This window comes from Grammomys surdaster, unplaced genomic scaffold (genome assembly GCF_004785775.1).
Source record: "Grammomys surdaster isolate TR1022 unplaced genomic scaffold, NIH_TR_1.0 66, whole genome shotgun sequence".
NCBI lineage: Eukaryota > Metazoa > Chordata > Mammalia > Rodentia > Muridae > Grammomys > Grammomys surdaster.
Window position 1 is genome coordinate 753,095 of NW_021604568.1, and position 14,094 is coordinate 767,188.

General features: G+C 36.7%; 1 protein-coding gene across 2 annotated transcripts in view; it reads left to right on the plus strand.

Moving 5' to 3' along the window:
- Positions 1–8,397, plus strand: part of Znf518a (zinc finger protein 518A) — a 21,818-nt gene extending 13,421 nt beyond the window's left edge. For both annotated transcript variants that reach the window (XM_028776050.1, XM_028776060.1), the window contains exons 4-5: positions 1,522–1,603; positions 1,987–8,397. In XM_028776050.1, the coding sequence (XP_028631883.1) occupies positions 2,111–6,532 (4,422 nt within the window). In that variant the 5' untranslated portion in view covers positions 1,522–1,603; positions 1,987–2,110 and the 3' untranslated portion in view covers positions 6,533–8,397. The remainder of the gene's footprint in view (positions 1–1,521; positions 1,604–1,986) is intronic.
- The last annotated feature ends 5,697 nt before the right edge of the window (positions 8,398–14,094 follow it).

The following is a 14,094-nucleotide window of genomic DNA, read 5'->3' on the forward strand; positions in this document are numbered from 1 at the left end:
TTCTTTCTTTCTTTCTTTCTTTCTTTCTTTCTTTCTTTCTTTCTTTCTTTCTTTCTTTCTAACCAAAGGTGGCAGCTCTAGTGTAAGTTATTCTCTAGTGGCATTGCTTACACACAAACAGTGGGCATGCTTCAAGATCAGACAGATTTTTCAGATAAAGTTGGAATTTGAGAACAAATTACAAGCCCTCAACTACCTGCACTATATGAGCTCTTCCTATACTATATTGACATTCAACATTAATTGACAGTTACCAACTTTAAGTAAAAGCTAAGGTAGTTTTTATTTGTTAATTAAGCATTTTTGTAACTAGTCATTATTGAATTGTCTTTAAGTTCCATCTGGATAAAGGAGAGGATTTAATTAGACACCCTTATATCCTGGCTTCCCAACAGTTCTAGTTACTGTCGGTAGCTTTTCTTTTAGGATCCCCAACCCCTTCCTAGGCCTTCATTGAACTCTCTCCCATCCACTTTTAGTAATACTAAAGTTTTAAACATCCCATTCTAGGTTCAATATTTCAAAAGTTTATGAGTCAGTAACTTAGTTTGCTCTCTGTAAATAGGCTTATCAGATCAAATAGTGACTTTGATGACAATTTACTTGTTAATATCATCACTGACAACCTTGCTTTGAAATTTTATTAATGCAACAAAATAGTTTATAGGAAGCTTGCTTATAATTTTTTTTTTACTTCTTTATGTTTTGAGTTTTTAGTACACTGTAATTTTCCACTAACAGTCATTTCAATTTAAATCCCTTTTAATATATGAGGAAAAGGTAAATTTAAATTTAGCTCTGATGTTACTCATAGAACACATTGTCTTTCTGTTCAGAAAGAAGCACAAAAAATAAATACAGGCTACACATTACAGAGAAAAATTAATGTTTATAATTCTTTAATAATATTTCCAGTGTATGTTTCTGATTTTGTTGGATATAAGGAATTTTTAGAACTGCAGAAGTATGCATTAGGATGAAGACAAGTATATGTTTAGATATATTTCAGAAATATTTATTGTATAAATGTGAGATAGAAGTAGAGTTCCTGTAGCTGCCTTTGGTTTTCTGTTGGTTTGTTTTATCTTTTAAAAGGAGCTATTATTTAGCTTTATTTATTTATTTATTTATTTATTTATAATAAGTGCATTACAAGAGACAAAACACAAGAACAAAGTGATCACAGTCATGAGCACCTCAGCTTGATGCACCTAGATATTGTTTTCCTGGTCAGAGCTTATAACAGCCTTTGTAGTAGTGAAAGAGTTGGAGTAATGTTCCACCAGTAGTAAGAATGTGAAATGTTCTGTAGCCATTGGAAGGGGGATCTAGATCTGTTTATGCTGGTGTTCCTGGAAAGAAGTCTATGATACCACAGTAAAAAAAAAAAGTCAAGATATCAAAGACTTGTGGTAATACTTTATGCAAGAACAAACAAAATTTCATATATGTATATATGTTGCTTTTGCATTTATTTTTACATCTCTACCATTTAGTAACAATGCTCTGATTTTCTTCTAGGGAAGCATCCAGTAGTTGCTAATGTCAGTCCATGCTTGATGGTGTTTTATGCTTCTGGCTCCCATGAGTGACCTGTAATCAGGTATGGTCTTTCATAAAACTGTGTCTTACTGTAGGGAATCACACTTTAGAAAATTTGGGCCGAGACTGTCCTGTGTTAGGAGGGTGGTATGTTCTTTCATTAACTTTGTACTTTGAAGGGTGTTAACTTTTAACTTGAACAGTCATTTTGGCATCACATGGTGCCTAACCTAAATGAAGGAAAGCTACCAGAAGCTAAAGTGATGCTACTCTTCATGTTGTTAGATGAAGCCAACTCTAAACTTGGGTGTTCTTAACAGATCAGGTCAGTGTGTCTTTAGTATATGTGTTTGATTAGCATTTCTGCTTTGTTGCTTCAGAACAAGCTTAAGATATGAAATTTTAATTTTGTGATGAAAATTTAAATTCTTTGTTTAATTATAGGTGAATTGATTTGAGGAAAATCCTGGTTATTTTGAAGATGTTTCAGCTCAGTATTTGTGTTTAAATCACAAATAACTCCACAAGTTTTCAGAACAAAAGAAACTGGACTTTTTTATATTAAATCATGTCATTTGAACAGACACAGCAGCTATTTTGTGATGAAAAACAAACTATTTTGAAAAAGTCTGATGCAAGAAATGAGATTGTAGATACTATCGGATCAATACCTACACCAAAAATCTCAGAAACTACTTTTCATTATGAACTAAAAAATGTGAGCATCTGTTTACCCAAGATAAATATTCCAAATGAAATCTTAATGAAACATGAAGTTGAAAAATACAGAATATTATTTCAGAGTAAACCACAGACTGCAAGGAAATCTATCAGTGTCAAAACTGTAAGCTGTGCTGAAGAGTGTATACAGCTTTGTAAATCTGAGCGAGCTGAAGACGAGACTGTAAATATGTCTGCAAAAATACTCAACTTTAGTTGTTCAAAATGCCAAGACAGTACTCAGTATAGCCCAAATGATTTGCAGAAGCATTTTGAAATGTGGCATCATGGTGAATTACCTTCGTTTCCTTGTGAAATGTGTAGTTTTTCAGCAAGTGACTTCCAGATATTTAAACAACACCGAAAAACCCATAGAAACACTTTTGTAAAATGTGATATTTGTAACAGTGAGCGTTCATATACTTTATTGGACTTGACAAAACACTTCACATCTAAACATTGTGTTAATGGTAATTTTCAGTGTGAAGAGTGTAGATTCTTTACCCAGGATGTCGGCACATTTGTTCAGCACATTCATAGACATAAAGAAGTGCATTATAAATGTGGAAAATGCCATCACCTGTGTTTTACCAAGGGAGAGCTTCAGAAGCACCTTCGTGTCCACTCTGGTACTCTTCCCTTTACTTGTCACTACTGTAGCTATGGTGCCATTCATAAAGACCAACTTGTCAGACATATTATAACCTTGCATAAAGAACACTTATATGCAAAAGAAAAACTGGAAAGAGACCAGTATGATAAAAGAGTGGCAAAGACTACAACAGGACTTAAACTAATACTTAAAAGATACAAAATAGGTCCAACAAAGACGTTTTGGAAACGTAAGACCAGTGGGAATGATGAAAGTATAGGAAAAAGTACTCAAGTGTTTAATATAGTGAGCAAAACACAGAGTAAATCTGAAGACCAGAGTCAAGAGCAATTAAATGAAGAAAAGGGTGAAAGACAGCACTGTGAGAATGGAGATAAGCCCATAGAATCAGCATCAGAAAAGGCAACGGTGCTATCCGCTGGACAATATAATAAAGCTGACGAGGGAACAAGTGCTACTTCAACTGTCTTGAGTGCTGTACAAGGACCTACGGTGTTACTGGTGAGAAATAATAAGATAACAATTCCTGCTAACTACGGTGCTAAGTTTATGGGCTTCAAGATGGTAGATGGAAGACAGCATATCGTAATAAAATTATTGCCTACCAATAAACAGATTTTACCTTCAGCCTTACAGTCAAACGCAGAAAAGGATAGTACAGCTAATTTACCACCCCACGCTGTGGACAACACTGGATTAGCAACTGAAGTGAGTGACACAGATTTTGTGAAAGCTGCTCCACTTTCATGTTCATCCCCTGTGCTTTCCAGGAAGGTAATTTCTGAAAAGGAAACGTCTTTCATATCTGAAAGGAATAATACACTTCAGATGGCAGATGACAGTAAAAGTTTATCTTCATTGCCAACAACATCAGAATCAGTTACTACATCAGTACGTTTGACTACAAAAGTTGAAGCAAGAGATAATGTTGACTTGTGGGAAGATCATAGCACTCAGAGTCATCCAGATGTGTTGGGTACCTCCGTCAACAGTCCAGATAAAGTCAACCTTACCACTAAGCCAAATGCATACAGTTCCGGAGATATGCATAACTATTGCATTAATTACGTCAACTCCGAGTTACCTGCTGAATCCTCCAACTATTCTGAGTTCTCTAACCAAGGATCATTACCTTTTCATAATTACTCAAAGGTAAATAATAAACGCCGTAGGTTTTCAAGAGCAACACTGTGTGAAAACCTTCAGAGGGAATCTTCAAATAAAACAGTTATTCAACAGTCAACTAGTGATAGCGATACAGGTTCACCACCAATGAGAAAAGAGAGCTCCAACTCAGATAGCCTGTTAGGATCCATCAGCCCTTTAAATGGAACTTTAAAAATAAAAACTGAAATTGAAGAACCATGCAATTTAGAAGAAACACAAAACTTTAATGAACAGAGCCTTTTCACTAATGAAAACCAAAATGTATTGAATGTGACTGAAGAACCTAAATGGGATGACACTCCCAGTGCCGGCTCCCCTATGATGCCTCGAATCACATCTGTGTTCTCTCTCCAGAGTGAGCAGGCTTCAGAATTTTTGCCACCTGAAGTAAACCAGTTACTTCAAGATACATTAAAACTAAAATCTGATATAAAGGAAGATTCTAATAACATTCCAAGTAAAAACCTTCCACTCGATTGTGACCAAACACTTAAAAAACCGGAGGAAGAAGAAGTGATAAAATCTGCAAAAGACTTCCAAATGCAAGACATCATCCCAGTTCCTTCTGCCAGTGTAGGTGTTAATGTGCCTGCAAATTTAAAATGTAATGGACTAGAAAAACAAGTGCTGTCAGTATTACAAGATGTGAGAGATTCAGAGGTGACCACTAAAATTCCAAGTATCATCACGTTACTTAAGACTCAATCAGATGCAATAATAACACAACAGCTTGTAAAAGACAAACTCCGAACTACAACACAACATTCAGGTCCTGTATATGTTCAGAATCCATTTCTAACCTCAGAACAGAAGAATCCTGTATTTGTTCAAACTCCAAAAGGTTATATTATACCACTGCATGTTGCTAACAAGCCTGGATTGCATGTTTTCTCCGGAAGACCAGTTCCTTTGGTTAATACACAGAGTGTACCTGCTACTCTCCTTATAAACAAGAAACCTGGAGTGGTCTTAACAGTTAATAATGGGAAACCCGAAGGTGTTCCCACTGTGAAGACTGAGAATGTACATAGCTTCGGAACTGTGACTAAGGAACCTTGCAAAACACCTTTTCTGAAGGCAGAACAGAATAGTAACTGTCTTACACCTGGACTTTGTTCCAGTATTGGCAGTTGTGTGAACATGAAAACTTGCTCAGAGAATACATTGCCATTAAAAGGTTCTTATATTATTAAAACATCAGTAAGCTCTTCGGTGAAAGCTGTTCCTTTTACTAATGTTCTACCTGAGCAGCAGGGACCCAAGATGAATAGCTTGGATACGGTAAAGCAACAGAATGAAAATTTACCAAAAGCATCTTTCTACACCCTCATGCCTGATGGTAAGCAGGCTGTATTTTTTAAGTGTATGATGCCAAATAACACTAAACTGCTTAAGCCTAAGTTAGTCCAAAATAGTACCTACCAACGTATTCAGCCAAAGAGACCTGCAGGAGCACCACAGAAAATACTGGTAAAGATTATTAATCCTGTTTTAAGTATGAGTGCTGTTAATAATCTTTCAGTTAGCAACTCTGCATCCTCATTCCAGAAAGAGATTATACCATCTAAACCAACTGTACATGGAGAGCAGAAAGAGCCAGAATCTTCTAGAGATGCCTTACCAGTCTTAGTGCATGATTTGATGCCAGCAAATGAAACTGTTCTTTCATCTACTGCCGCATGCCCAGGATCTTCTGAGGAACCAGTGTATATCAGTGAGCATTCAGAAACAAGAGTATTAAGAGGTAAAGCAAATTGTACAATTGAGAGAAATTTCAATAAAAGAAAGACTTGTAAAAATAAGTTTGCAAAAATTAAAACTCGTATAAGTCAAAATTCTGAAACTGCCTTTGTATCTAGAAACAGAAGCTGTAAACGAAAGTACATTGATAATTACCAAGAACCTCCAAGGAAAAAGTCAACATTGCATAGAAAGTGTAGGGAAAGGGCTAATGCTGAAGATGTCCAAGAAACATTTGGATTTAGCAGACCTAGGCTTCCAAAGGATTCCAGAAGAACTTTGAGACTTTTCCCTTTTAATTCCAAACAGCTTGTGAAATGTCCTAGGAGAAACCAACCAGTTGTGGTTTTGAACCATCCTGATGCAGATGCCCCAGAAGTAGAACGTGTAATGAAAACTATTGCAAAGTTTAATGGGCGTGTTCTGAAGGTTTCATTGTCACAAACAACTATTAATGCTTTACTGAAACCAGTTTCTAACACTTCTGAAACAACTTACAATGACTTTTCCAAGAGACAAAAAATGCTTAAGCCTGTTAATTCTGTGAAAGAAAGATTTGTGCTAAAACTAACACTCAAAAAGACAAGCAAAAATAATTACCAGATTGTAAAAACTACCTCCAAAGATGTCTTGAAATCTAAGTTTAACTGCTGGTTCTGTGGTAGAGTTTTTGACAATCAGGATGTATGGGCTGGCCATGGGCAGAGACATTTAGTGGAAGCTACTCGGGATTGGAATATGTTAGAATAACTTACTGTGATTACCAAGGAAAAGATAGCTTAGAAGGAAAAAATCGGTTGATATAATTCGGGCATTTTTTACATTGGTAGAGTTTTGAACATTTCTAAGAGTTGGTTATATTTCTGTAGAAGAACAAAAGCTTTATATGTGGTACTTGAAAATACCACAGTTAATATATGTTTTGAAGGAAAGTAATTAGCACAGGCCTTGATTTAGTTGTGTAAAGCTGCATCTGTGGGACAGTAGGAGTAAGGAAATTTTTGACAAAAGAGTTTTCCCAGTTGAATTTAGAGACCTGAGTAGAAGGTAATGGTGGGCAGCCCCATTCCCTTTCTTCTCCCACCAGCCTTATAGAGCTGACAAGAGTTTTTCTGGAGGTGGAGAACCTTCTCACAAATGGTTTCCTACTACTTGTAAAGATGGACTGAGCTTAGATAAAGTTACTTTTTATCATAGTACATTTGAAAGGTATTAAGTTTCTTTGAAGCTACATCTTGCTGGACTGTAGTTAAACTTGAAGTAATGCTTGAAGAGTTTGGAGCAAGTAAATCCTGTTGCTGTTGCTCTGTTCTGTATCAGATTGGAATGCCTTCTCAAGATGATTGTCTTTTCCTGTGGCTATCTCCATCACTGCAGTAGATGGGGCAATCTCCAGAGGAGAAACAAACTTTGTCTAAAATCCATGAACTTCAACATTTTCCTGAATTTGGTCCTATTTTCCAGTGGTCCCCTTGCATAGAACTATGCTTATCTGATTGGAAGTGTCCACAACCAAATAATTTTTTTACCTCCCTTGGTTGGCATCCCCTCAAAATGAACAGAAAGAACATAGAAGCACTTCAAAGGGAATGGCTTTTCTTGAAAATTAAAACTATTTTTACAGAGATGATATTTTGAAGGTTAACAAAGCAGATTATATTTTTGCTTGTGTTTAATTACTGTTCATACCTAAACATGTCCACATTAGGCTAGACCATTTTCAGAATGACCAACAACCCAAAATAGTGTTAGTAGTTGGTGTTTGGAAATAGAGAAGCAAGCATTAACGATGGACTCAGTAGCAGTTGATAAAACTTGAAAAATTCCTAAGAGACATGCCCAACAATTTCAAAATGGATATTTTCATAACAATCCATTTACCATACACATTTGCATCTTTTTTTTGTCTTAATGGATAATGAAGTTATATTAGAAGATGATATTCTATGTAATTTTTTTGTTTTGTTGTTACTATACATGTTGATGACATTTTCATTGATTGGATCAAGACTTCAGGGCTTTTTTGTATATAACAAAATGTACATATTTTTGTACTTGATTATGTAAATTTGCACAAGAAGTTTATGACACAAAAGTATTTTCATTTTAGTTCTCTGCATGCATTAATAAAAGTGGGTGATTTAAAAAAAAAAGGACTGTACCCATGTTATTTTATTGGTTTTTATTTCTGACCTTTTGTCTTTTGGTTGGGAACGTAAATTTTATTTTTTTCAGGGATTAAACACTATTGTTAGCAAGTGCCTAAAAATGATGTGAACTGTTTACACATGCCAACTGTAACAGTAGGTCCTAAATGGGCCCATTCCCCTAATAGTTTTGATTTAAACAAAGCCATAAATAGATGCTTCAAGCTATATTGCTATGCACATTATACTTGTACTGTCTTTGTGCAGTTTATCTACTTTCTTAGTGGAGTATTTTTTTGTATAAAACCTGTTATAATTGTGTTTCTTGAATTGAGCCTGAGTGGAATTGATTGAAAATACACAGTATATATTAATAATGTACATGATGTTTAAAGAACAGTAAGCATTGTTAATTTCCTTGTTCGTTGTTACTGAATTTTTCTTCAATTAAACTTAAGCTTATGTTTACATGAGTTTCTTTTTCTTCTTTTTTTAAACTGAGCTAAAATCTAATGGAAATTCTAATGGGAATTCTCTCCCTCTCCTTTCTGTCTTTTTAATGTATGCGAAGAATATGGAATAAATATGGGACTTTCCATTTTCTTTAGAAGTTAGTATTTGAACTTTGAGAAAGGTCATATTTAGCATAATATGTCCTTGGCTTTGCTGGGAAAGCTTTTGATCTTTAGGAACTTTGTTGTTATGAATAGGTCCATAATAAAGTAGGTTCTCTTCTGTGACAAGGAGAGGAAAGGCCAAATATACGTTAGGGGCTGGCTTAGTGGTTTAAGAGCACTTGCTGCTTTTACAGAGGACCCAGCGTCAGATCCCAACATCCATGTCTTAGCTCACAGTCCCTTGTAACTCGATTCCATTGGTTCTGACTCCTATTCAAGGATACTGCATGTGTGTGTGCAGATATATATGCAGGCAAAATGCCCGTATATATGTGACTTTAAAAAAAAAAGCGAAATGAAGGTATCGATTTAGTGAAGGGCAATATTAACTGAAGATAAGTATCTTCAAAATTGTAAGATGTGCAGTGAGAGTTGGATTTTAAAACCACATATATAAGGGAACAGACCCATGTCTAGAAAAGGGCACAAAATAGTCTACATGACTCATCTAAAGGAAAAACTAGTCTAAGAAATAATATTTTTCAGCGGGCAAACTATACTCCACTGACTGCACTTTTCCTCTGTTTTGACCTGCCTGCAGCTCCTTCCTCAACCTGTAGTTCCATAAGCAAAGATGTTCAGAAGAGTGTTAGAGCGTCAAAGAATAGCCTATTGCCTAGTTGAGTCTATTAGGTTCTCCATAGGTGGAACTAATGCAAGGTATTTGACTTCTGTTAGATGTGCTGGCCTCTGCAATAAGGGAGTCTGGGAAGCCTTATAAATAGGTAGCTTGCAGACTAGAGACTCAAAGACAACTGGTAATGTGGCCTAGAACAAGAACCCAAATCTAGGAATTGCTGTTTCTTCAGTCCAAAATCAAAAACCTGAGAGTTAGGGTACTTTTAACATCTAAAGGCTAGAGAGCTAGGAATTCTGATGTCCAAAGACTTATGAATGTCCTAGATTTGGAGGGACAGACAACACGTCCCATGCCCACCTACTCCCATCTTTTTGGTTTTTTTTTTTTTTTAAATAACGCTTACACACACAGTTGAGTTCTCAAGGTAGTCTTTATTCCAGTCAGAGTGATGCTTAAAACAATCACAGGTCTTTTCCGTATTCAAAACATGAGCAGTTTCTATGCAAGAGTACTGCTAAAAACAGCAATCACAGTTGTGGGTCATACTAACAGGTACCACATAGGAGTTTTAAGGATAGGATCTGAGAAAGTGACCACCTGGAGAAAACCAATCAGTTCACATGCAGCCTATAACTTTGAAAGAGTGACCAGAGGGATTCTGGCTTGCAAGTTTCTGGATGAACACAGGCAAATCAGTGAACTCCCAAAGCAGTGAGAATTGTCTTAAGGACACATGGGTTTTGTGACAAAGGGTTTAAACCTCGAAGATGCAGAGGGGTGACCACTAAACATGCAGATTCAAGAACAACTCCTGAGAAAGTCAAACTTAAAAAATCTTTTAATAGTAACATCCGAGACAGAACTAGACTTCTAATTCAGCTCAGCCAAATCACAACAAAGTAGCACATCTGAGGTTGTGTGCGTCTGTGTATCTGTGTGTAAGATGATAGGAAGAAGAGTCCAGGTGCAAAGCATTACATAAAATATCCAGTCTTAACTCAAAATTATGAAATAAATAAAAATGTTGTCATGGGAAAGCCTATACTAGAAACGTTTGAGAAGTGTGTCAGGTAAGTGATGAGCAGCATTAATAAGTATGTTCAAAACCTAAAGGAAACCAAAGAGCTGAGGAGAATGTAATTCCTTATCCAATATGGATAATAAATAATTTTTTAAAATCTCATGAAATATTTGGACTAAAAGCCAAATACTAGCATCTTAAAAGGAGGTTTAATCTGGTAGAAGAATCAACAAACTTGAAAATGAGACTTTACAACCTGAAGTATAGTCCAAAGAGTAAAGGGCAAAATCTGTCACTACACAGTCCTTGATTTAAATGTAAGCAAGAAGTGTAAAACAAGAAAAACAGGAAAATATCTGTGATTTTCCTTCAGGCAAATGTCTCTTGACAAAGAAACAAAACGACACTATTACAAAACGTAGGATTTTTCATTAAGAAGGTTATAGGCCTGACCTATATCATCAAGTTCAGATCAATTTCAGTTTCAGTAACAGAGCGTTTGCTTTCTGCAGCTTAATCACTTCTCATGCAAGCCTTGTTCCAAAACGCATCAGTAACCTGTGTATCTCTGTAGCTATATATTTGCTTTTTGGAGTTGTCTCAAGCCAGGAGAGGAAAAAGAACCTTACAAAGAAAAGTGTGTTTACATTCTCATTCTCTCTCTCTCTCTCTCTCTCTCTCTCTCTCTCTCTCTCTCTGTGTCTGTCTCTGTCTCTGTGTGTGTGTGTGTGTGTGTGTACTTGTGGGTCATTTTTCATTCCTTTGGGTAGGTTTAAATTTCTTTCCATTGTCCCTTTCAGCCTGTGGTATGGTTTGAATCTGGAATTGTCCCCTTAAAGCGGTGTGCTAAAGGTTCTATGAGCAACTCGTAGCTCTGCTGGGAGGTGATATGTTTAGAGATAGCAGAAAGAAGTTAGGTCACTGGGGAGAAGAGACTTGAAGGGCTCCACCCTTCTCCAGCTTTCTCCCACTACATGCTTCAGTCATGACAGTGTGCCTGTCTGCCTTACCACAGGCACAGGACCAAGTGGACAACAATTTCCTCCTCCTTATAAATTGATTTGTCTCTGATATTTATCACAGTGTGGTAGAAAGCGAATGTGGACTTCCTTTAAAAGTGTGTGTGTGTGTGTGTGTGTGTGTGTGTGTGTGTTAGAGTATCTCTGTGCATGGATTGGTATGAGTGAGCATTTGTGTGCAGGCGATATGGGTGCATATGTGTGTGTGTTCATGCTCATTTATGTGGAGGTTAGAGGACAACCTTAGGGGCTGTGCCTCAGATTATCTAACTTTTTTCTGAGATTTCTGTGGCCAGGAACTCACTGGTTTCTACTTGCCTTGTGCTGGGGTTACACATCAGCACCATATCTCACCTGGGTTTGAAAAAACAAAAAAATCTGGGTTCTTCTGGGGATGAACTCAAGTTCTCACCTGTCTGGCAAACACTTTCTGGACTGAGCATCTATCTCTCTAGCTCTTGTACAACATCTGTCAGCCACACCCTGTTTTCACTTATCTGTGAATATCTTTATTTTTCTTTCATTTGGGGGGAGATAGTTTTGCCAGAAATAGGATTCTTGTTTTGTGTTTCAAGACAAGTTTTTCTATGTAGCCCTGGTTGTCCTGGAACTTAGAGATCTGCCTGCCTCTCTGCCTCGTGAGTGCTGCGATTAAAGGAATGAGCCACAACTGCCCAGTAGATAAAGGATTCTTAATGGCTAATACTTTGCATCCAGCACTTTACTTTGAACATGTTGTTTTGCTGCCTTCCAGCATGGTAGAGTAACTCTCTTCAGCACTGTTCTGATTATTCCATAGGTGACAGAAGGTATCACATGGGTCATTTGGAAATACTTAGAAGTAAGTGAAAATGAGACAGTCATTCCCTAACATCAAATTGAACCCCCTAAGCTTGCATCTTAACAATGTGTAAAGGAGTAAATTACACCAAAAAGAAGTAGGAAGAGGGAAATAATAATAAAGCTATTTGGAAGTCAACAACTGCAAAATAAATAACAGAGAAGACTGCTAAAAGCAATCCCAGCTCTCTGGAAAGACCAGTAAGATTGATGAACCTTTAGAAAATAGAAAATAAGATTTCCAGGAACAAAGGGGGGCTATTACTACATATTTTTAAAATTGTATTAGAATATCACCAACTTTTTGTATCCCACTTGATATAGGTAACTACTTAGAAAACACAAATTAGCAACACACATACAAAACACTATTCTGTGTCTCAGAGAGAAATTGATCTTGTTATTCACAGCACACAAGCCTCAAGCCAGATGGCTTTGCTGGTTAGTGAGAAATAGTACCAGAAGCAACACATTCATTGGTATTGCAGAAATTGCTAGAAAACAGAGCAACTTTTTCTTGTCCAGTCAATGGGTTTAACATTAACACTGATAGAAAATTTGATATAAAGAAGCTGGCAATGGTGGCTCAGTCTAATCAGAGCATTTGGGATCTCTGTGAGTTCAGCCTGGTCTACAGAGTGAGTTAACACTCAGAGATACACAGAGAAACCCTGTCTCAAATAAACAAGCAACAACAAAACTTTAAGAAAACTAGTGTCGGGCTGGAGAGATGGCTCAGCGGTTAAGAGCACTGACTGCTCTTCCAGAGGTCCTGAGTTCAATTCCCAGTAACCACATGGTGGCTCACAACCATCTGTAATGAGATCTGGTGTGTCTGAAGACAGCGACAGTGTACCCACATATATGAAATAAATAAATCTTTAAAAAAAAAGAAAAAGCTAGTGTCTCTTATGAACATATACGCAAAAATCCTTAATGCTATATTAGTAAATAAAATTCAGCATTATGAGATGGGTGTTGTTTTACAATTATCTCAAGTTTACTACAGGAAGGCAAAATAAAATAAGCATAGAATATATATGTGCCAAGGTACTTGTATCTGGAAAATATAAAGAATTCATGGCATTTATTAAAAGCAACTCAATACTGGACAGGACATGGAACCCAGCACTTGGGAGACAGAGGCAAGTGGATATCTATGAGTCTGAGACCAGCTTCATTCATAGAGAAACTTTCAGGTCAGCCAGGATGACATAATGAGACCCTTCCTCAATAAACAAACAAACAAACTCAATATTGCCAGGCAGTGATGGGACATGCCTTTAATCCCAGCATTCAGGAGTCAGAGGCAGGTAGATGTCAGTGAGTTCAAGGCCAACTTGTTCTGTAAAAGTAAGTTCCAGGACAGCCAGGACTACACAGAGAAACCCCTGTCTTGAAACAAAACAAAACAAAACCAAAAGGGAACAAAAGACTAATGTTAAAGTGGACAAAATATTTGAATAAACTACATAAATGAAAATATACACATGAAAAAAATGCTCAGTGTCATTAGTTACTAAAAAAGCGTTACGGTCACAATGAGGTACAACTAAGTCCTTAGTAGGATGATTGAAATAAAAAAGACTATTAATATCTAGTATTGATTAGGGTATGAAGCAAGTGAATACATTGCCTGTTCTGTGGCACATCCACTTTGGAAATATGCTAGCAATTTCTTATAAAGCAAAACATACAATTTCCACAGGACCCACATTTACCTTCCTGTGTGCTTACCAAAGAGAAATGAAAACATATCCACACTAAGACTTCTACACACATGTGTGTGACAGTCCATTTAGTGACAAATGGAATTACCAATTGGATGGAACAACACATCGATCCACAAAACAAATACAGTTCATCAATCCTCACACACAACAATATAGATGAGTCTCAAAAGTATTGTATGACTTTGAAGGTCTGGGCTGCCTTTCTCTACACAACTTTCCTCTACTTCCCTCTTTGATAGTGACGCACTAGTGGAGCCTGAGCAGATCGAGTCTGGCTTCATCCAGTGGCAGGCTG